General features: G+C 36.4%; 1 protein-coding gene across 10 annotated transcripts in view; it reads right to left on the bottom strand.

Annotated features, from left to right (window-relative positions):
• Window positions 1-25,248, bottom strand: part of EHBP1 (EH domain binding protein 1) — a gene marked incomplete at its 5' end in the record, with an annotated part of 340,841 nt that overhangs the window by 105,494 nt on the left and 210,099 nt on the right. For all 10 annotated transcript variants that reach the window (XM_079720382.1, XM_079720389.1, XM_079720388.1 and 7 more), the window contains one exon: window positions 565-743. In XM_079720382.1, the coding sequence (XP_079576508.1) occupies window positions 565-743 (179 nt within the window). The remainder of the gene's footprint in view (window positions 1-564; window positions 744-25,248) is intronic.

The following is a 25,248-nucleotide window of genomic DNA, read 5'->3' on the forward strand; positions in this document are numbered from 1 at the left end:
AACAAACTGAATCTTAAAATTTGACATTCAATAATACCAAAGAGTAACTAGCAATTTCACAGCAATTCTATCAACAAAACTAATAGTGTGGAAAATTAAGGAAATAAATAAATAAATAAAAAACAGTGATTACAAGTTCCAATGCCTGAAGCTTTCCATCTAAAAGAGAAGTTAAGGTAGGGGACCAGAGACTAGCCTGGACAACCAAATTCACCATGAGGTAACCCCTTGTTGTCAATGTATAAAGAGCTACAGGCTTATCTGTCTCATCTCATTTTAACACTAACACAATTTTCATAATAATTTGAAGTCAGTTTTTTGTATGAGATTAAGGAAAAAAATATGCTCTTTTAAAACAGAAAAGATTGTTTTTAGGCATCAAGAAGGAACTACTTTTCTTTCTGGGATATATTTCTTCTCCCAAAAAGCAAGAGTATGGGTGATTTAAAAAAATAATCAAGTATTTCAGGACATGTGCTAAGAAATTATTTTATGGTTTGTTTCTTTTTTTTTAACTTTATTATTTACAAAATATTTACAGGAATGGAAAGTATTTCTACTTACATTAAATCTGGTCTAAAGTGGTGTAATATTGCACAAAAAGATAAACCATTTCTCCACGATGTAGTAAAATTGGTGATTTTCACTCCCCGGTAATTTTTTGTAACTTCTTTGCACCATACAAGCAACGACTGACTAGCATTTGGCTTTCGTCCCAAAACAGGACTTGGTATAGGACTCGGCTAGAAAAAAATGAAAAGAGGAAAACATTAAAATAATTTAATGGAAAATGAAAATTAACATTAATTGACCTAACTGGATCACTTGAACACTTTGATGTCAGTTTAGGTACTTCAAAACTGTCACTTCAAGACAACTGTAACCTCTAAGAAAGGAGACATGAATCTTAAGTTATTATCTTCTGTTTTAGCCTATGGCGTTTGCTTGACAAAGATATACATATGCAAGATTTTAATGTTATACATAAGAACAGGCCAAGAGCTACATTAATGGAAGCATTAAAGTATTTAAATACTTAAGGCTGAATATCTATATAACTCTCATATACTAAAAAAATCCTCCCCAAATGCAATCATGTACAAACACAGTTTCTTTTTGAGTATATTAAAAAGAATGTATATTGAAGTCTAACTGTAGCACAAATTGTTAGTAGTGGAGAGGTCAAAATAATAGTTTTAAAAAAATACAGTAATTGGGAATTCCCTGGTGGTCCAGTGGTTAGGACTTGGTGCTTTCATTGCAGGGGCCCAGGTTCATTCCCTGGTTGGGGAACTAAGATCCCGCAGGCCGCGAGGCGTGACCAAAAAAATATATATACATACAGTAATCATACACATTTTAGTGCAATGATAACCATATTCAAATATACTTCTTATATAAATTTAATGCTGGCAAAACAGATTTAGTTATTAGCGACAGTCAGGTGTTGGTAGTAATAGCACACATCAGTATATAATTTGGATTTGCTCCAAGTATCTTCTAATTATTGATGGCCACTTTTGGATATTATTAGGTTAGCTAGGTGTGTGGGTGTAGGGGGATGTGTGTTTTAAATCTTAAGCATTTACTTGATTTTTCCTCTTGTTCATATACTTAAAACAACAATGATGACAAAAAAACAAAGACTCATAATAAGATTTTTATCCTAAACTTTTGTTATTCTTAAAACCATGTCATTTTCTTTTACCGAATAACAATCACATTTTGTGATGGTAACTTTAGAGGTTGACATAATTGAAAACTATAAAAAAAACTACTAAAAGTTTCTAGACTTTAAATATTGCTACCAATTAAGAGTGCTGGCTATAGACATAAAGAGAAGCCCTCTAAAATAAGGTGAAAAGAGAAAAATTATTTATCCCTAATATCATTTGAGTTTAACAAGCAAACCATTCTTGCCACACAGCTTACTTAAGAAAGACCAATGATGCCCCCATTTGACAAAAGGATGTTAGTGTCAAACAATTTAAATCAACCCCACATAATTATGATTTATGTATTCACTGCTCCTGTGGGAAGACAAGTAAGAAACACCAAGAATGTAATTTCTTACTTTTTATTAACTGCCTGATTAACAAATTGTTATATAAACAACCATGAATCTAGCAAAGCACTGTTCTTTAAATGATCACCTATACAAAGTCAATGCTGAAAAATTTCCAGGTCATAAAAATCAGCAAATTTGGGTTAGTTCTACTTAATATGAAGAAGTAGATAAAACTAGAATCCCCAATATAGGAGGATATTTACCTTAGAATACATGATAGCTTTTTTTTTAACATCTTTATTGGAGTATAATTGCTTTACAATGGTGTGTTAGTTTCTGCTTTATTAAAAAAGTGAATCAGTTATACATATACATATGTTCCCATATCTCTTCCCTCTTGCGTCTCTCTCCCTCCCACCCTCCCTATCCCACCCCTCCAGGTGGTCACAAAGCACGGAGCTGATCTCCCTGTGCTATGCAGCTGCTTCCCACTAGCTATCTACTTTACATTTGGTAGTGTATGTATGTCCATGCCACTGTCTCACTTTGTCCCAGCGTACCCTTCCCCCTCCCCGTATCCTCAAGTTCATTCTCCAGTAGGTCTGCATCTTTGCTCCCGTCCTGCTCCTACGTTCTTCACGACCATTTTTTTTTGTTTTTTAGATTTAGAGTTTTAGATATATGTGTTAGCATATGGTATTTGTTTTTCTCTCTGACTTACTTCACTCTGTATGACAGACTCTGGGTCCATTCACCTCACTACAAATAACTCAATATCGTTTCTTTTTATGGCTGAGTAATATTCCATTGTATGTATGTGCCACATCTTCTTTATCCATTCATCTGATGATGGATACTTAGGTTGCTTCCATGTCCTGGCTATTGTAAATAGAGCTGCAATGAACATTGGGGTGCATGTCTCTTTTTGAATTATGGTTTTCTCAGGGCATATGCCCAGTAATGGGATTGCTGGGTCGTATGGTAGTTCTATTTTTAGTTTTTTAAGGAACCACCATACTGTTCTCCATAGTGGCTGTATCAATTTACATTCCCACCAACAGTGCAAGAGGGTTCCCTTTTCTCCACACCCTCTCCAGCACTTATTTTTGTAGATTTTTTGATGATGGCCATTCTGACTGGTGTGAGGTGATACCTCATTGTAGTTTTGATTTGCATTTCTCTAATAATTAGTGATGTTGAGCATTCTTTCCTGTGTTTGTTGGCAATCTGTATGTCTTCTTTGGAGAAATGTCTATTTTGGTCTTCTGCCCATTTTTGGATTGGGTTGTTTGTTTTTTTGATATTGAGCTGCATGAGCTGCTTGTAAATCTTGGAGATTAATCCTCTGTCAGTTGTTTCATTTGCAAATATTTTCTCCCATTCTGAGGGTTGACTTTTTGTCTTGTTTATGGTTTCCTTTGCTGTGCAAAAGCTTTGAAGTTTCATTAGGTCCCATTTGCTTGTTTTTGTTTTTATTTCCATTTCTCTAGGAGGTGGGTCAAAAAGGATCTTGCTGTGATTTATGTCATAGAGTCTTCTGCCTATGTTTTCCTCTAAGAGTTTGATAGTGTCTGGCCTTGCATTTAGGTCTTTAATCCATTTTGAGTTTATTTTGTGTATGGTGTTAGGGAGTGTTCTAATTTCATTCTTTTACATGTAGCTGTCCAGCTTTCCCAGCACAACTTATTGAAGAGGCTGTCTTTTCTCCACTGTATATTCTTGCCTCCTTTATCAAGATAAGGTGACCATATGTGTGTGGGTTTATCTCTGGGCTTTCTATCCTGTTCCATTGATCTATATTTCTGTTTTTGTGCCAGTACCATACTGTCTTGATTACTGTAGCTTTGTAGTATATAGTCTGAAGTTGAAGCCTGATTCCTCCAGCTCTGTTTTTCTTTCTCAAGATTGCTTTGCCTATTTGGGGTCTTTTGTGTTTCCACACAAATTGTGAAATTTTTTGTTCTACTTCTGTGAAATGTGATAGCTCTTTTAACTATCAATCTAGCATGTATTAAAATGACACCCCCCCACCCTGCACTGTAAGGCATGTGGGACTTCCCCAGCCAGGGATGGAACCCACACCCCCACAGTGGAAGCATGGAGTCGTAACCACTGAACCACCGGGGAAGTCCTAAAATGAACTATTAAATATGTAAAAGTGACTTTTCATAAAGGCAATCTTCTAAATAATGGAAAATCTTTTAAAAAATGTGTTTGTGGGCTTCCCTGGTGGCGCAATCGTTGAGAATCCACCTGCTGATGCAGGGGATACGGGGCTCGTGCCCCGGTCCGGGAAGATCCCACATGCTGCGGGGCAGCTAGGCCCGTGAGCCATGGCTGCTGAGCCTGCGTGTCCAGAGCCTGTGCTCCGCAATGGGAGAGGCCACAACAGTGAGAGGCCCGCGTACCGCAAAAAAAAAAAAAAAAAAAATGTGTTTGTGACTAGTTCATTGATTCCCTGGCTCATCCACAGAGCATTCTTCACTGCAGTTCCAGATTAAGTGAGTAGAGGGATTTGAAAGTCACAGTGAAAAGTCACTTTTAGGTAAAAAGATATTTTCAAATCCCTCTAGCCAAGGATTCAATGAACTAGGCACAAACACATTTATTTAAAAGATTGCTTTTATTAAAATGTTTTTCTGTATTGAATTATACTATTAAGGCATTGATTAATTTCAAGCATGTGTAGCATGTACACAGGCCAGATAATCTGCAACTATCGTTACACCGATTAATTCTAATCATCAATAGCATGTACATAAGTAAAGTACAAATGCCACTGTCACCATGCTATAATCTAGAGTGGCTTCCTGTACTCTAAAAATTGAGAAAAACCTACCATGTCATTATGATTATGAATATATTCTTGTTTCTAAGAAGGCTCAACATGAAAAGGCTAGAAGAACTCAAGTAAACTTTAGATTTATCCTAACACAAAACCCTTGTATTAAAACATCTCACAGGGATGCTTACTGCACTGCCAGGAAAAAGAAGTCATATGTAATGGAAGAAACTGATGAAATTATAAGCCCTATAAATGGTCATGTTGGTTGCAGACAAAGAAAACTGAAGTAGAGCCACTGTTTGATGAATCATCCACTTCAGAAGTGCTGAGCTTTCATCTGATATTTTGCAGAGGGTAATAAAGAAATAAATAGTTACATCATTTTAAAACCTTCAGTATATAAATGGATGAAACTGCTTGTTTCTTGCTACAGACGGCTCCTGATTTCATATGTGGCAGCTTCCTTGACTTCGCTATGTCTCAGCTTCCTCATCTATAAAATGGGGGATTGTAATGGTACTTGTCTCACAGTGCTGTTACAGTAACAAGATCTGTCTTCCTTGCCTTCCACCCATTATGCTCTTTACCACTCTCTCCCTTGATCACTTTGAACCAAACTGACTTCTTTGCTGTTCCTTGGATACCCCAGATGGGGTCCCACCTTAGTGCCTTTACACAGATTGTTCCAGTTGTACAATTAACTCCAATACAACCATCTCTATCAGGCCTATTCTGACCACCCCATCTAATAATGCAACCCATCTCTATTGCCCAATCCCAACCCAGCACTCCTGACCTTCCCTTCCCTTGCTCTGATGTTTACATAGTATTTATAATCTTCTTATGGTCCATATACTTTATTTTGGTCATTACCAAAATGTACTTATTGGTTATGTTTATTGCTTATTACCTGTCCATCCTCAGTAAATAAAAGGGCTATGAGGGCAGGGATTTTAATTTGTTTTGTTTTATTAACCTATCCCAGAACAGTTCCTGGCATATAGTAGGTACTCAGTAAATACTGTTAAATGAATAAATGCATGCAAAACATTTAGCACAAAGTACAGCACATAGTAACCATTTGGTGAATGTTAACTGCAATTACTATTACTACCACTGATACGTTATCAGCACTTGAATTCCTATTTTTGAGGGTCTTTTGGAAATTTGAATCACCATGAATTTCTTCAAGACAGTGGAAAATTTTTTTTCAAACAAAGCTTTAACTCAGCGGTCCCCAACCTTTTGGCATCAGGGACTGGTTTCCTGGAAGACAATTTCTCCGCTGACAGGGTAGGGGTAGGGGAGATGGTTCAGGAGGTAATGCGAGCGATGGGGAACAGCAGACGAAGCCTTGCTCGCTCACCCGCCGCTCACCTCCTGCTGTGCAGCCCGGGTTCCTAACAGGCCACAGACCGTTATCGGTTGGGGACCCCTGCTTTAACTAGAAGATAATCTTGATACTCTATGTGCAAAATGGGGTACTTGGAATTTTTGGCAATCCTTTTTTTATGGGTTTGGTAAAAAAAAGAAACTCTGAATGACTTTGTAATTTATTGTTTTCTGAAGAAAGAAAGACACCAAAATCTTGCCGTTAAGGGTAGAACCAAATTTCAAATGTTGGAAAAACTATTTAAAAGTTCTTTCTTGTAATTTTGCAATGACCAGATGTATGAGAAAGCACCTCTACTTAACATGTTGGGAAAGTAAAGCACAGATATTACAGTTGTCTTTTTTATGCACTGAGAGAGGAAATGTCTAAAAGCCATTCTAATTATAACTTTATGATCAGAATAATCAGAGTCTGTTTAATTAGGTGATCCTCCCAGTTTGCTCTCAGTCAAGGCACTGTGTGGATGAAATTGCACAATCTCAGTTTAACTGAGAACTACAGTTAGATGTCAACCAACATGATTATTAAAGCAATTTAAAGTGGTGAGAGTAGAGAGGATCTAGGACTTGAGACCACAGTTTGACTTGACAGTTCTAGGCTCTAATATAGATAATATTAAAATACTATTTCTGTTAACATAGCATATTACATACAGTATTAAAGACAGTAAGGCCACCAAGTTATTCTTGCTAACAACAGCAACAGGATCTCTTTCAGGAAACCTAGTCAAATAACTTGTTACAAAGTTTCCTAAGTTCCAGTAGTTGTAAGAAATTTCAATTCCACTTTCTTCTACTTTACCCCTCTGACTACAGTTGCTTTCTCTTTGGCTGTCTCCCCTTCTTCCACTGATACAAGCATATATTCCTCTAGGTATTGCTCTAAATAGTTTTCTCTCTCCACACTTTGAATGGATTCACTCCCAGGATTCCAACTATCACTTCCATGCAGATGATTCCCAAATATACATTTATAGTTCAAACTATCTCAAGTTGACATTTCCAGCTGGCTGTCCTTCCTGCCACATAAAATTCAGACTCAATATGTCCCAAACCATAATTATACTTTTTCCTTATAACCTGCTTCATTTTTATTATGTTTGCAAATGATATTGCAATTATATTGTCCCAATCATCTAGACTCTTACTCTCAGAATCAGCTTTGAACCCTCTTCCTTCACCTATCATCCTTTACTAGTTTTTCACGGGCAATTTTGATTTTATTGTTGTAAAGTTTTTGCAATTTATCTTCTTTTGCCTAGGCTATTGCAAAATCTTCCAAATAGGTTTTCCTTCTTCCAATTCTCTTATTTGACCCATTGCCATAGCAAAAATCTTAAAGTGCAGACCAAAGTCTCTAAAGACTCTCAAGAACATACAAAATGATGTCAAAATACTGAGCATTGAACATCAAAGCTTTTTCAATGTTTCTATTCTCTAGATGACTCATTATTCTCTAAAATCACTATGGTTTCCTGCCAGCTCCCAGCTCCCCCACTTCCAGTCTTTGATCTTACAGACTGTCACCCAACTTGGAATATCTTCTGTCCCAAGTACAGCTGCTACAATTCCACTCTACCTTCAAGGTTAAGTTCAGCTGTCATCTCCCACATGAACTCTCTTTCCAACTCCTAGTCAGTAGGAGCACTTTTCAATGTTCCTTTGACTCTTTATGTCTCTCTTATAACATTTTTACTACAATATATTCAATTCTTCTTTCTACAAAAAGACTAACTTTTCATTAATTCTTAAAGTATATTCTGAACACCTATTATTTCCCACATGCAATGTTAAAATCTTTACATGGATTCACTCATTTAATTTTACAACTCCTCTGAGATAGTTGTTATTCCCAATTTCAGTTGAGGAGACTGACATTATATACCTACAAGTGGAGGAGTTAGAATCTATACCAAGGTGTTCCCATTCCAGAGCCTGTTCTCTTAAACAACATGCATTTCACACTTTGAGATAATGTAGTTTTAGGACCTCAGTAAAACCTGTAAGTTTTTTTGAGACTAGTGATTGCTTCGGTCAACTTATCTTTTTCAGAACTTAGATCACTGCCCCAGTGTATATTAAACTAATTGATTTTTAAAAAGGCAATCTACCCACTTTAAAACCTAGGAGTAGGGGCTTCCCTGGTGGTGCGGTGGTTGAGAGTCCGCCTGCCGATGCAGGGGACACGGGTTTCTGCCCCGGTCTGGGAAGATCCCACGTGCCGTGGAGCGGCTGGGCCCGTGAGCCATGGCCGCTGGGCCTGCGCGTCCGGAGCCTGTGCTCCACAATGGGAGAGGCCACAACAGTGAGAGGCCCGCATACCGCAAAAAAACCCACAAAAAACCTAGCAGTATTCTATTAATAAAATACTTTGTGCATTCTGTTGTATTTTAGATTATTGGTTGGAACTAGAACTAGAACTAAGTACAGAGCAATGAGATACACACTACCATTGCTGAAGCTGCAGGACATTTTGGTCTCCCTACTACTGATTCTGGGTAGTCTTCTCCCAACCACAAATTATTGCAAATGGTTGAGGAAGCTTTGGATAAATTTAACATTTGGTGAGCCCCAAGCAACAGCAGTGGTGAAAACAAGAATATTTGTATCAGTACTGTTCCTATCCTTTTTCAAAGTGTTTTCATTTAAGTAATTTCAATTTATTCTCAGAGAAAAACTGAAAGTTAGGCTTTGTTATTCTACTACTAGACAATGAGAAAGATTATTCTGTAATAAAGTCATATTGGGAGGAACTTCTGTTTACATTAAAGTAGGACTAACATCTGAACACATTTTTTAAAAGCTGAACAAAGTATTTTTTAGGGGACTTCCCTCGTGGTCCAGTGGTTAAGCATCTGTCTTGCAATGCAGGGGACGACGGTTGGATCCCTTGTCGGGGAACTAAGATCCCACATACCGCGGGGCAACTAAGCCCGCATACCGCAACTACAGAGCCCACACACTACAACTAGAGAGAAGCCCGCACACCGCAATGAAGAGCCCGTCCGCACGAAAAATCCCACGTGCCGCAACTAAGACCAAATAAATAAATAAATAAATAACAATTTTAAAAAGTACTTTTTAGACAACCTTCTAAGAAATGTCCAAGTCTAGACCTGGACAGACTAGAAAACCATAGTGAGCGAAACTCTCAGTTCTCCTTTCTTAATGGCTGATCTGGAAGAGTTAAGAGACAGAGCTACACTTCTGGTAGATTCCCAAACAGCAATATGATCCCCTCTACCCTCAAAAGTAGAAAAAATAAAATAATAAAGAGCACAAAAACATATTGTATAACACAGGGAATATAGTCAATATTTTATAACAACTATATATGAAACACAACCTTTAAAAATTGCAAATCACTTTGTTGTACACCTAAAACTTATATAATATTGTACAGCAACTAACCACAATAAAAAAGGATGAAAGCAAAAAATAATGAAATAGAAGGTAAACATACAATAAAAAGGATCAACAAAACCAAAAGTTGCTTCTTTGAAAAGACAAAATTGCTTAAAACTATAGTGTGACTGATCAAGAAAAAAAGAGGGAAGCAAATTCCTAGAAAAGTATAGCCAGAAGAAATAAAAAACCTGGAGAGTTCTATCACTATTAAAGAAACTGAATTTGTAACTAAAAGCCTTCCTATAAAAAATTATTTGACTTCAGTGATAAATTCCACCAAACATTCAAGGAAGAAATATCTCCAACATTACACAAATTCTTCCAGAGTAAGAAAAATGAGTTTAATTTCCCACCTCATTTCATGATCCAAGCAAATCTTTTTTTTCCTCATGATAAAGAAAAAAAATTTATTGAAGTATAGTTGATTTACAATGTTGTATTAGTTTCTGCTGTACAGCAAAATGACTCAGTCATACATATATATATATATATATATATATATATATATATTCTTTTTCATATTCTTCCCCATTTTGGTTTATCACAGGATACTGAATATAGTTCCCTGTGCTACACAGTAGGATCTTGTTGTTTATCCATCCTATATATAGTAGTTTGCATCTGCCAATCCCAAACTCCCCTACCACCGTCCCCCACACCCACTTGATAACCACAAGTCTGTTCTCTATGTCGGTGAGTCTTTCTGTTTCATAGATATATTCATTTGTGTCGTATTTTAGATTCCACATATAAGTGATATCATATGGTATTTGTCTTTCTCTTTCTGACTTACTTCTGTCAGTATGATAATCTCTAGGTCCATCCATGTTGCTGCAAATGGCATGTTTTTTTTGTTTTGTTTTGTTTTGGTTTTTTTTGTGGTACACGGGCCTCTCACTGTTGTGGCCTCTCCCGTTGCGGAGCACAGGCTCCGGACGCACAGGCTCAGCGACCATGGCTCACGGGCCCAGCCGCTCCGCGGCATGTGGGATCTTCCCAGACCGGGGCACGAACCTGTGCCCCCTGCATCGGCAGGCGGACTCTCAACCACTGCGCCACCAGGGAAGCCCAATTTCATTCTTTTTTATGGCTAAGTACATACACATACACACACACCCCATATCTTCTTTATCCATTCATCTATTGATGGACATTTAGATTGTTTCCATGTCTTGGCTATTGTAAATAATGCTGCAATGAAAACAGGGGTGCATGTATCTTTTCAAATTATAGTTTTTTCTGGGTATATGGCCAGGAGTGGATCCCTATCAAATTACCCATGACATTTTTAAAAGAACTATAACAAATAATCCTAAAATAGAACAAAGCAGGAGGCATAACCCTCCCAGACTTCAGACAATACTACAAAGCTACAGTAATCAAAACAATGTGGTACTGGCACAAAAACAGACATATGGATCAATGGAACAGAATAGAGAGCCCAGAAATAAACCCACACACCTATGGTCAATTAACGTGTGACAAAGGAGGCAAGAATCTATAATGCAGAAAAGACAGTCTGTTCAGCAAGTGGTGCTGGGAAAGTTGGACAGCTGCATGTAAACCAATGAAGTTAGAACACACCCTTACACCATTCAAAAGTAAACTCAAAATGGCTTAAAGACTTAAATATAAGACATGACACCATAAAACCCCTAAAAGAGAACACAGGCAAAACATTCTCTGACATAAATCATACCAAAGTTTTCTTAGGTCAGTCTCCCAAGGCAATATAAACAAAAGCAAAAATAAACAAATGGGACCTAATTAAACTTACAAGCTTCTGTACAGCAAAGGAAACCATAAACAAAATGAAAAGGCAACCTAAGGACTGGAAGAAAATATTTACAAATGATGTGACTGACAAGGGCATCAAAACATACAAACAGCTCATACAACTCAATAACCAAAAAACAAACAACCCAATTGAAAAATGCGCGGAAGACCTAAATAGACATTTCTCCAAAGAAGACACACACGTGGCCAACAGGCACATAAAAAGATGTTCATCATTGCTAATTATTAGAGAAACGCAAATCAAAATAAAGCAAATCTTGAAACCAAAATTCAATAGGCTAACACAAAATTACAAAAAAGTCATGAATATAGACACAAAAGTCTTAATGAAAATGTTAGCACATTGAATCTAGCAATTTATAAATTGAACAAACTGAACTTACCACAGGAATGTACATTTGACTTAACGTTAGCAAATCTATTGAGTTAACTTGCCAAATTAACAGATTATAGGGAAAATATATAGATACAACCATCTAAATAGATGCAGAAAAGTATTTAATAAAATTTTATGTCCATTTATAATCTATAAAGTAACCTTAGCAAACTAGTAGTAATAGAAAATTCCTTAACTTGTATAAAGTCTACAGCAAATATCACAATGGTAAAATAGTCAACGTTTTCCCTTCAAGATTGAGAATCTATCACCACTTTTATTCAACAATGTATTGAAGGTTCTTGCTATTGCATTAAGGCCAGAAAAGTATATAATGATATAAATATTAGAAAAGAAACAAAATTAAAACTGATTATTTACATATAATGTAATTATGTAGAAAATCCAAAGAAATCTACAGGTAATTCATTAGAATGAATAAGGCAATTTTAAAAGGTTGCAGCATACAAAAAACAATGTATTACAAAACCAACTGCATTCCTATACACCAACAAAAGCAGTTAGAAATTAAAAATTTTAATATATTTTATGTCATTCAGTGACATAAAAAATAAAGTACTAAGAAATAAATCTATAAATAATGGATATGACTGCTATAAGAAACCTATCAAGCTTTATTATGAGAAAATAAAGGAGACCTAAAGAGATGGAGAAATATACAATATTCATGGATTAGAATATTCAATTTTGTAAAGACACCAATTTTTTTTCCTGGGAGAAAAGGTTAACCAAGAGACCTAAACCTTTTCTTCATGAGGAAATGGCCTCAAGGTTACTTTCTAGCATATTTCCATGGAAATATACTACATTAAGATTAATGTAAAATGTCAGATTTGTTATCAGGCAACATTACTTACTGTAAAAATGACCCTGTCTTAATGAACTACATCTAGATTTGGAAGCCTGTCAATAAACTATAAATGCCTACTGAAAAACAAAGGCCATAGCTTCCCTCTGTTCAGTGAGATTCTTGTAACCAAATGAGTCCCTTGAGGGGTCTGACAGTTAGATACATGGGCTGTTAAAAGATCTTGTATCTTATAATCTTATAAGTCAGAGTGGTCCACACTTACTTACCTGGTTTTGTCACCTTACAACCAAACAGCTCAGGGGGGAATAAAATATGGCACTATATACCTGATGCTATAATGCTAACATACTGCATTTCCTGTCCTTCCATAAAGGTAAGTAAATCTGGTGCCAAATTTTATACATATATTATACATAAAATATATAAATACATAATATATATTAAACAAAGAACCTGTAATAAGAATATACAAAAAAAACCCCAACAAAACAGCAAGAAAAAAGGTCACCCAATAGAAAAATGGGCAAAAATTGGGCACTTTATGGAAGAAATCCAAATACCCAGTAAACATATGAAAATTTGCTCCATCACATTAGTATTCAGTGAATTGAACAAGGCACTACGACACACTTCCCCTGAGAAAGGCTAAAAGTTTAAAAAGTCTCAATTAAAATAAAACTAAATTTTAATAAAATTAAAAATACTGATTGTTGGCAAGGATGTGGAGCAAAGGGAGCTCATGAAGGATTGATGGAAAAACTCTGGCATCATCTGCTATGGTAAATTTGAAGATGTGCATATCCTAAGACCCAGAAATCTTAGGTTTATATCCCATGGAAATGCATGCTTACACAGAATAGAAAACATGTTCAAAAATGTTCACAACATGCAGTGGTTTCTTACTGTTATCTTAAATGAATTAATATATTTTGAAAATTTCTCATTTTTAATATATAATATTGTAAGTATCAATAGGTATAACTCACATAAACAGAAACACTTTGGGGTCTTCAATAACTTAAAAAATATTTTTACTGTGGTAAAATACACATAATATAGTGTTTACCATCTTAATCATTTTTAAGTGTACACTTCAGTGTTCTTTTTTTTTAAATTAATTAATTTATTATTTATTTTTGTCTGCATTGGGTCTTTGTTGCTGCACACGGGCTTTCTCTAGTTGCGGCGAGCAGGGGCTACTCTTCATTGTGGTCCATGGGCTTCTCATTGCGGTGGCTTCTCTTATTGCAGAGCACAGGCTCTAAGTGAGCAGGCTCAGTAGTTGTGGTACACGGTCATAGCTGCTCCGCGGCATGTGGGATCTTCCCGGACCAGGGCTCGAACCCATGTCCCCTGCCTTGGCAGGCAGGTTCTTAACCTCTGTGCCACCAGGGAAGTCCCCAGTGTTCTTAAGTACATTCTTATTGTGCAACAATCACCATCATCCATCTCCAGAACATTTTTCAGCTTACAGAACAGATACCCTATATCCATTGAACAGTAATTCCCCATTTCACCTTTTCCACAGCCCTTGGCAACCACCATTCTACTTTCTGTCTCTGTGATTTTGACTACTCTAGGTACCTCAAATAAGTGGAATCATACATATCTTTTTGTGACTGGCTTATTTAACTTAGTGTAATGTTCTCAAGGTTCATCCATGCCGTAGCATATGTCAGAATTTCCTTCCTTTTTGAGGCTAAATAATATTTTATTATATGTATATACCACATTTTGTTTATCCATTCATTTGTCAATAGACACATGGGTTGCTTTCAGATTTTGGCTGTTGTGAATAATGCTACGAATATGGTGTACAAATATCTTGGGACCCTGCTTTCAATTCTTCCTGGTATACACCCAGAAGGGAAATTAGTGGATCATATAATTCTATTTAAAAATTTCTTGAGGAACTTCTATAGTGTTTTCCATTGTTGCTGCACCAGTTTACATTCCCACCAACAGAGCACAAGGGTCCCAATTTCTCCACATCCTCGCCAACACTTGCTATTTTCTGGGGTTCTTTTGGGTTGTTTTTATTTTTGATAAGAGTCATCCTAATGGGTGTGAAGTGCTATCTCATTGTGGTTTTGATTTGCACTTCTCTAAAGATTACGGATGTTGAGCATTTTTTTTCATGTGCTTATTGGTTATTCATATATCTTCTTTGGTGAAATGTTTATTCAAGTCCTTTGTCATTTTTGAATTGTGCTGTTTGCTTTTTGTTGTTGAGTTTTATAAATTCTCTCTATATTTTGGATATGAATCTCTTATCAGATATATGATTTGCAAATATTTTCTCATATTACGTAGGCTGCCTTCTCACTCTCGTGTCCTTTGATGCACAAAATTTCAAATTTTCATGAAGTCCAATCTATCTATTTTTTCTTTTGTTGCCTATACCTTTGGTATTATATATTCATTGTCGAATCTAAAGTTACGAAGCTTCTGCTTTATATTCTCTTCTAAGAGTTTTATAGTTTTAGCTCATACATTTAGGTCTTTGATCCATTTGGAGTTAATTTTTGAATATGGTATTAGGTAAGAGTCCAACTGCATTCTTTTGCATGAGGATATCTAGTTTTCCAGGATCATTTGTCTAAAACACTGTCCTGTTCCCACTGGATGGACTTGGTACTCTTGTTGAAAATCATTTGATCACATATGTGAGGGTTTATATCTGGGCTCTCTATTCTACTCCATTGGTCTTTATGTCTGTCTTTATGCCAGAACCACACGTTTGATCACTGTAGCTTTGTAGTAAATTTTTTTTTTTTTTGCGGTATATGGGCCTCTCATTGTTGTGGCCTCTCCCGTTGCGAAGCACAGGCTCCGGATGCGCAGGCTCAGCAGCCATGGCTCATGGGCCCAGCCGCTCCGCAGCATGTGGGATCTTCCCAGACCGGGGCACGAACCCGTGTCCCCTGCATTGGCAGGCGGACTCTCAACCACTGCGCCACCAGGGAAGCCCTGTAGTAAATTTTGAAATCAGGAAGTGTGAGCTCTCCAACTTTGTTCTTTTTCAGGATTGTTCTGGCTATTCAGGGTCCCCTGAAGTTCCATGTGAATTTTAGGATAGATTCTTCTATTTTTGCAAAAAAATTTTTTGAATATGCAGATCGCTTTGGGTGGTATTGATGTCTTAACAATAAATCTTTCAATCTATGAAAATATGAATTGTCCTTCCATTTATTTATGTCTTTAATTTTTTTCATCATTGTTTTCTACCTTTCAGTGTGTAAGTCTTTTACCTCCTTGGTTAGTTCCTTAGTATTTTATTCTTTTTGATACTATTTTAAATGGAATTGTTTTCTTAACTTCCTTTTCAGGCTGTTGTTAGTGGTAGAAATGCAACTGATTTTTGTGTGTTGACCTTGTAACCCTTTCTGAACTTATTTATTATTTCTAACCGTTTCTTTTTTCTCAGTGGAATCTTTAGGGTTTTCTATATATAAGATCATATCATCTGTGCACATAGATAATTTTACTTCTTCCATTCCAATCTGGATGGCTTTTCTTTTTCTTGCTTAATTGCTCTAGTATGGACTTCCGGTACAAAGCTGAACAGAAGCAGTGAGAGTAGGCATCCTTGCTTTGTTCCTGATCTTAGAGGAAAAGCTTTTTGCCTTTCACCATTGAGTATGGCTGTGGGTTATTCATATATGGCTTTTATTATATTAAGGTAGTTTCTGTCTATTCCTGGTTTGTTGAGTGCTTTTATCATGAAAGGGTGTTGAATTTTTTCAAATGTTTTTTTCTGCATCTATTGAGATGATCACCTGATTAAAAAAATAGATTTTTGTATGCTGAACCATTCTTGCATTCCAGGAATAAATGCCACTTGGTCATGATATGCAGTTCTTTTAATGTGCTGCTAAAATTCAGTTTGCTAAAATGTTGTTGAGGATTTGTGCATAAATGTTTATAAGGGATATTGGTCTACAGTTTCCTTTTCTTGCTATGTCTTTGGCTCTGCTATGAGGGCACTGCTGGCATTACAGAATGAGTTAGGAAGTGTTCCCTTATCCTCAATTTTTTGGAAAACTTTGAGGATGACTTGGATTTTTTTAACCTTAAATGTTTGGTAGAAGTGAAGCCACAGATCCAGGGCTTTTCTTTGCTGGGAAATTTTTGATGACTGATTCAATGTCTTTATGAATTTATAGGTCTATTCAGGTTTTTTGTTTCTTCATGATTCAGTCTTCGTAAGTTTTGTGTTTCCAGGAATTTGTCCATTTTATCTAAGTTATCCAATTTGTTGGTGTACAGCTATTCATAGTACTTTATTAATTATCCTTTTTATTTCTGTAGAACTGGTAGTAACGTCCTCACATTCATTTCTGATTTTATTTGTGCCTTCTTTTTTTCTTAGTCCATCTTGTTTAAGGTTTGCCAATCTGTTGATCTTTTCAAAGAACTAATTTTTGGTTTCATTGATTGTCTCTATCTTTTTTTTCCAAGACTTTATTTTCTCAGAGGAGTTCTAGGTTCACAAAAAGTTTAGAGTTAAGTATAGAGATTTCTCACATACCCCTCTGCTGCCACACATGCACAGCCTCTCCCATTACCAACATCATTCACCATAACAGTACATTTGTTACCAAGGATGAACCTACATTGATGCATCATAATCACCCAAAGTCCATAAAGTACCTTAAGGGATTCACTCCTGGTGTTCCACGTTCTATCAGTTTGGACAAATGTACAAAGACTATCCATCATTATAATATCATACAGAGTATTTTCACTCCTCTGTGCTCTGCCTATTCATTCCCGTCCCCCAACCCTGCTCCTGGCAGTGATCTTATTGTCTTCATATTTTTGCCTTTTTCAGAAATCATATAGTTGGAATCATACAGTATGTAGCCTTTCCTGAGGCTTTTTCACTTAGTAATATGCATTTAAAATTCCTCCATGTCATTTCATGGTTTGATAGCTCATTTCTTTTCAGTGCTAAATAATATTCCATTGTCTGGATGTACCACAGTTTATCCATTCATCTACTGAAGGACATCTTGGATACTTCCAAGTTTTGGCAATTCTGAATAAAACTTCTATAATCATCTACTTGCAGGTTTCTGTGTGAACATTTGTTTTATTGGAGATCATAAGGTAAGAATATGTTTACTTTCATAAGAGATCACCAGTCTTCTGAAGTAGCTATACCATTTCTCATTCCCACCACCAATGAATGAGAGTTCTTACGCTCCACATCCTTGGTAGCTTTTGGTGTTTTCAGTGTTCTGGATTTTGGCCATTCTAATAGGTATGTAGTGGCATCTCATTGTTTTAATTGGCATTTCCCTGATGACATGTGATGTGGAGCATTTTTTAATATGCTCATTTGATATCTGTAAATCTTCTTTGGAGAGGTGTCTGTTAAGGTCACTGGCCCATTTTTAAATTGGGTTGTTTTCTTATTGTTGAGTTTTAAGAGTTCTTTGGTTATTTTGGGTAACAGTCTTTTATCAGATGTGTCTCTTGCAAATATTTTCTACCTATCCGTGGCTTGTCTTCTCATTTTCTCCACATTGTCTTTCACAGAGCAGGAGTTTTAAATTTTAATTAAATCCAGCTTATCCATTATTTCTTTCAGAGATTATGCCTTTGGTGTTGTATCTAAGTCTTCAAAATCCAGTGTGCACTTGACACTTACAACACATCTCAATTTAGACAGGTGTTGAATGGCCACATGTATCCAATGGCTACTACATGAGACAGTTATAGACATATTTTGATTTTTTTATACTTTACTTTGTTAATAAAAATTGTATATATTCAAGGTGTACAATGTGATGTTTTGATATACATACACACTATAAAATGATTACTACAACCAAGCAAATTAACATATCCATCACTTCACACTGTTACATTTTTTTGTGTGTGGTGATAACATTTAAGATCTATTTCTTAGCAAATTTAAGCATACAACACAGTATTATTAACTATTATCATTATGCTGTACATTAGATCATTAGAACTTATTTATTTTACATAAAACTTTGTACGCATTGACCAACACCCTTGCTAGTAACCACCATTCTGTGCTTCTATGAATTCCACTTTTCTTAGATTCCACATATAACTGAAATCATGCAGTAGTTTTCTTTCTTTTTTTTTTTTTTGCAGTACGTGAGCCTCTCACTGTTGTGGCCTCTCCCATTGCGGAGCACAGGCTCTAGACGTGCAGGCTCAGCGGCCATGGCTCACGGGCCCAGCCACTCCGCAGCATGTGGGATCTTCCTGGACCAGGGCACAAACCCGTGTCCCCTGCATTGGCAGGTGGACTCTCAACCACTGAGCCACCAGGGAAGCCCAGTAGTTTTCTTTCTGAGTTTGATTTATTTCATTAGCATAATGTCCTCCAGGTTCATCCATGTTGTCACAAATGGCGGCATTTCCTCTCTTTAAGGGCTGAATAATATTCCATTGTAAATATATACTACAATTTCCTTATCTATTCATCCGCTGACAGACACTTAGGTTGTTTCAATATCTTGGCTATTGTAAATAATGCAGCAATGAACATCAGAGTGTGTTTATCTCTTCAAGATAAGAGTTCCCTTTTCTCCACATCCTTGCCAACACTTATTTCTTGTTTTCTTTTTTAATAATAGTCTTCCTAGCAGGTGTTAGGTGGCATCTCACTATGGTTTTGATTTGCATTTCCTGGTGATCAGAGATGTTGAGCACCTTGTCATAAACCTGTTGGCCATTTGTATGTCTTCTTTGGAAAAATGTATTCAGGTCCTCTGCCCATTTTTTGATCAGGTTATTTGTTTGTTGTTATTGTTGCTGTTACTGAGTTATATGAGTTCCTCAGCTATTTTAGATATTAACCTTTTATCAGATATACAGTTTGGAAATATTTTCTCCCAATCCATAGGTTGCCTTTTCATGTTTTATTTCCTTTCTTATACAGAAGCCTTTTAGTTTGATGTAGTCTCACTCATTTACTCTTAGTTTTGTTGCCTGTGCTTGGTATGGATCTGTTTGAGTTCTTCCTATTTGGAGTCGATCTTCTTGGATGTTTATATTTATATCTTTCAACAAACTTGGTAACTTTTCAGCCATTATTTTTCCAAATAATCTCTTTGCCCCTTTCTCTCTCTCTCTCTTCTTATTTTAGGACTCTCATTATATGTATAATGGTTCAGTTGATGGAGTCCCACAAGTCCCTTAGGCTCTGTTCACACTCCTTTTTTTCCTGATACTTAGACTCTATAATTTCAATTGTTCTTTGTTCAAAGTCACTGATTCTTCTGCCTGCTCAAATCTGCCTTGGAATCCCTCCAGTGAAATTTTCATTTCAGTTATTGTGCTACTCATCTCTAGAATTTCCTTTTGCCTTCTTTTTAGGTTTTCTCTTTATTGATATTTCCATTTTGTTCGTACATCATCTTGTTGACTTTCTTCACATTTTCCTTTAATTCTCTGAGCATCTTTAAGACAACTGTTTTAAAGTCTTTGTCTAATAGGTGCACCATCTGGTCTTTTTCAGGGACAACAGCTTGTTAATTTTTTTTCCTTTCAGGAGGTCATACTTTCCCATTTCTTTGTATGTTTTGTGATTATTTTTTTTCAAAACTGGATATTTGTTTTTTGTGTTTTTTTTTTAACAGTTAAAGAAAACTTTATTCAAGATTATTGCAGTAGGGGAGAGAGATTAAACTCGACTCTGATGAAACAAAAGCCAGGAGAGATTTTAAGCACTGGCTTGAGCTAGTGAAAAAGTTCTGGAGGATGTTAGCGGGGAAATTTGTCCATGTGATTAGGCCTTCTGTAAAACTGGATATTTGATAACCAGTAATAATGTGGTAACCCTGGTTATCAGATTCACCTTCTCCCTCATGGTTTCCTTTCCTTTCCCTTTTTTTTTTTTTTTTTGCTGTGTTTGTTTATATGTTTGTTTAATTATTGTAGGCTGTCTCCATGCTGTAGATTAGCCTGAGGCACAAAGTTAAGGTCTTCTCAAGTGTTTTCTGAGCCTGTGATTTTCTCTGGTTCAGTGGTGATCTTCTAATTTCTCCTATACAAACAGTTGCTTTCCAATGTCCTCATCTTTAATGTCTGGCTCCGCAAAGATAAAAAAAGACCAAAATGAAGGGGGAAAAAAGGCACCAGCCCTTTAAAACCTCTGAAAGTTGCTTCAGCCTGAGTGAGAAGGGCTTGCAACAATGTCTGGCCACCTCTATGTCTGTACCTCTGTGATGAGAAGTAGCAAACAGCTATCAGAACATACCTCTCTGATATATGCAAGACAGGGCCCTTATTGCTCACCCTGAATCCTGTAAGCTGCGTGCAAGCTGCTCCAATAATACATACATGGCTGCCTGCCATGGGGCTGGAAGGTGGGAGATGGGTAGCCACTGTTAAGCTAAGAGCTGAATTGACCACAATTAACTTCCTGGAAGTTGAAAGGCTTCAACAGACTCCAGAGTTCCAAAATAGATCACACAATTCTGTCAGTTTAATTATTGTATAGTTAGAGAGATAGATTTCAGGTGTTTCCTACTCTTCTCTCTTCCCAGAATCCTCTACTTTCTCAATAACTTTTAAGAGTCTAAAGGGGTTCTGAGACAAAAAAGTTTGAGAATCACTGTTGTAGACAATGTAGAAATACAGGTCAGGGAATTGCCATTATTTTTAAATGACCAAAGTAACCAACATAAGCTTTGAGTGTATCAAAGAAAAATAAAGATAAGAAGACTAATTGGTGGCTTAAGTTTCAATTCTAGGCCCTAAACTAAAGCACAAGTTTTATTTTATTTTATTTATTTATTTATTTATTTAGTTAGTTAGTTAGTTAGTTAGTTAGTTAGTTAGTTAGTTATTTATTTTGCAGTACACGGGCCTCTCACTGTTGTGGCCTCTCCTGTTGCGGAGCACAGGCTCCAGACACGCAGGCTCAGCGGCCATGGCTCACGGGCCCAGCCACTCCGCGGCATGTGGGATCTTCCTGGACCGGGGCACGAACCCGTGTCCCCTGCATCAGCAGATGGACTCCCAACCACTGCGCCACCAGGGAAGCCCAAGCACAAATTTTAGAAATATTCTCGTTAGGTCATTAACAAAGAGTAAAAAGGTTGAAGAGATGGGGAACACTGAGCAATACAGGGGTATTTTCAGAGTATATTTATACTTATGTTGTTTCCTTATGGGGCCTTGCCTAGTCATTAATGAAATTAAAAACATAATAATAAGAGACCTCTGGGACAACATTAAACGCACCAACATTCGAATTATAGGGGTCCCAGAAGAAGAGAAAAAGAAAGGGACTGAGAAAATATTTGAAAAGATTATAGTTGAAAACTTCCCTAATATGGGAAAGGAAAGAGTTAATCAAGTCCGGGAAGCACAGAGAGACCCACACAGGATAAATCCAAGGAGAGACACACCAAGACACATATTAATCAAACTATCAAAAATTAAATACAAAGAAAAAATATTAAAAGCAGCAAGGGAAAAACAACAAATAACATATAAGGAAAGCCCCATAAGGTTAACAGCTGATATTTCAGCAGAAACTCTGCAAGCCAGAAGCGTGTGGCAGGACATATTTAAAGTGATGGAAGGGAAAAACCTACAACCAAGATGACTCCACCCAGCAAGGACCTCAATCAGATTAGACGGAGAAATTAAAACCTTTACAGACAAGCAAAAGCTAAGAAAATTCGGCACCACAAAACCAGCTTTACAACAAATGCAAAAGGAACTTCTCTAGGCAGGAAACACAAGAGGAGGAAAAGACCTACAATAACAAACCCAAAACAATTAAGAAAATGGTAATAGGAACACACATATTGATAACTACCTTAAATTTAAATGGATTAAATGCTCCAACGAAAAGACACAGACTGGCTGACCGGATACAAAAACAAGACCCTGAATAGATGTTGCCTACAAGGGACCCACTTCAGACCTAGGGACACATACAGACTGAAAGTGAGGGGATGGAAAAAGATATTCCATGCAAATGGTAATCAAAAGAAAGCTGGAGTAGCAATTCTCATATCAGACAAAATAGACTTTAAAATAAAGACTATTACAAGAGACAAAGAAGGACACTACATAATGATCAAGGGATCAATCCAAGAAGAAGATATAACAATTGTAAATATTTATGCACCCAACATAGGAGCACCTCAATACATAAGGCAAATGCTAACAGCCATAAAAGGGGAAATTGACAGTAACACAATCATATTAGGGGACTTTAACATCCCATTTTCACCAATGGACAGATCATCCAAAATGAAAATAAATAAGGAAACACAGGCTTTAAATGATACATTAAACAAGATGGACTTAATTGATATTTATAGGACATTCCATCCCAAAACAACAGAATACACTTTCTTCTCAAGTGCTCATGGAACATTCTACAGGATAGATCATATCTTGGGTCACAAATTAAGCCTTGGTAAATTTAAGAAAACTGAAATCGTATCAAGTATTTTTTTCCGACCACAACGCTACCAGACTAGATATCAATTACAGGAAAAAATCTATAAAAAATTACAAACACATGGAGGCTAAACAATACACTACTTAATAACCAAGAGATCACTGAAGAAATCAAAGAGGAAATCAAAAAATACCTAGAAACAATTGACAATGAAAACACGATGACCCAAAACCTATGGGATGCAGCAAAAGCAGTCCTACGAAGGAAGTTTATAGCAATACAATCCTACCTCAAGAAACAAGAAACATCTCAAATAAACAACCTAACCTTACACCAAAAGCAGTAAGAGAAAGAAGAACAAAAAAACCCAAAGTTAGCGGAAGGAAAGAAGTCATAAAGATCAGATCAGAAATAAATGAAAAAGAAATGAAGGAAACAATAGCAAAGATCAATAAAACTAAAAGCTGGTTCTTTGAGAAGATAAAATTGATAAACCATTAGCCAGACTCACCAAGAAAAAAAGGGAGAAGACTCAAATCAATAGAATTAGAAATGAAAAAGAAGTAACAACTGACACTGCAGAAATACAAAGGATCATGAGAGATTACTACAAGCAACTATATGCCAATAAAATGGACAACCTGGAAGAAATGGAAAAATTCTTAGAAAAGCACAACCTTCCAAGACTGAACCAGGAAGAAATAGAAAATATAAACGGACCAATCACAGGCACTGAAATTGAAACTGTGATCAGAAATCTTCGAACAAGCAAAATCCCAGGACCATACGGCTTCACAGGCGAATTCTGTCAAACATTTAGAGAAGAGTTAAGACCTATCCTGCTCAAACTCTTGCAAAATATAGCAGAGGGAGGAACACGCCCAAACTCATTCTACGAGGCCACCATCACCCTGATACCAAAACCAGACAAAGATATCACAAAGAAAGAAAACTATGGCCAATATCACTGATGAACATAGATGCAAAAATCCTCAACAAAATACTAGCAAAGAGAATCCAACAGCACATTAAAAGGATCATACACCATGATCAAGTGGGGTTTATCTCAGGAATGCAAGGATTCTTCGATATATGCAAATCAATCAATGTGATACACCATATTAACAAATTGAAGGAGAAAAACCATATGCTCACCTCCATAGATGCAGAAAAAGCTTCTGACAAAATTCAACACCCATTTATGTTAAAAATCCTACAGAAAGTAGGCAGAGAGGGAACTTACCTCAACATAATAAAGGCCATATATGACAAACCCACAGCCAACATTGTTCTCAGTGTGAAAAACTGAAACCATTTCCACGAAGATAAGGAACAAGACAAGGTTGCCCACTCTCACCACTATTATTCAACATAATTTTGGAAGTTTTAGCCACAGCAATCAGAGAAGAAAAAGAAATAAAAGGAATCCAAATCAGAAAAGAAGAAGTAAAGCTGTTATTGTTTACAGATGACATGATACTATACATAGAGAATCCTAAAGATGCCACCAGAAAACTACCAGACCTAATCAATGAATTTGGTAAAGTAAATGCACAGAAATCTCTTGCATTCCTATACACTAATGATGAAAAATCTGAAAGAGAAATTAAGGAAACACTCTCATTTACCACTGCAACAAAAAGAATAAAACACCTAGGAATAAACCTACCTAAGGAGAGAAAAGACCTGTATGCAGAAAACTATAAGACACTGATGAAAGAAATTAAAGATGATACAAACAGATGGAGAGACATACCATGTTCTTGGATTGGAAGAATCAACATTGTGAAAATAACTATACTACTGAAAGCAACCTACAGATTCAATGCAATCTGTATCAAACTACCAACGGCATTTTTCACAGAACTAGAACAAAAAAATTCACAATTTGTATGGAAACACAAAAGACCCCGAATAGCCAAAGCAATCTTGAGAACAAAAAATGGAGCTGGAGGAACCAGGCTCCCAGACTTCAGACTATACTACAAAGCTACAGTAATCAAGACAGTATGGTACTGGCACAAAAAACAGAAATATAGATCAATGGAACAGGATAGAAAGCCCAGAGATAAACCAAAGAGCATATGGTCACCTTATTTTTGATAAAGGAGGCAAGAATATAAAACGGAGAAAAGACACCCTCTTCAATGAGTGGTGCTGGGAAAACTGAACAGCTACATGTAAAAGAAAGAAATTAGAACACTCCCTAACACCATACACAAAAATAAACTCAAAATGG

Source organism: Hyperoodon ampullatus (assembly GCF_949752795.1).
Source record: "Hyperoodon ampullatus genome assembly, chromosome: 15".
Taxonomy (NCBI): Eukaryota; Metazoa; Chordata; class Mammalia; order Artiodactyla; family Ziphiidae; genus Hyperoodon; species Hyperoodon ampullatus.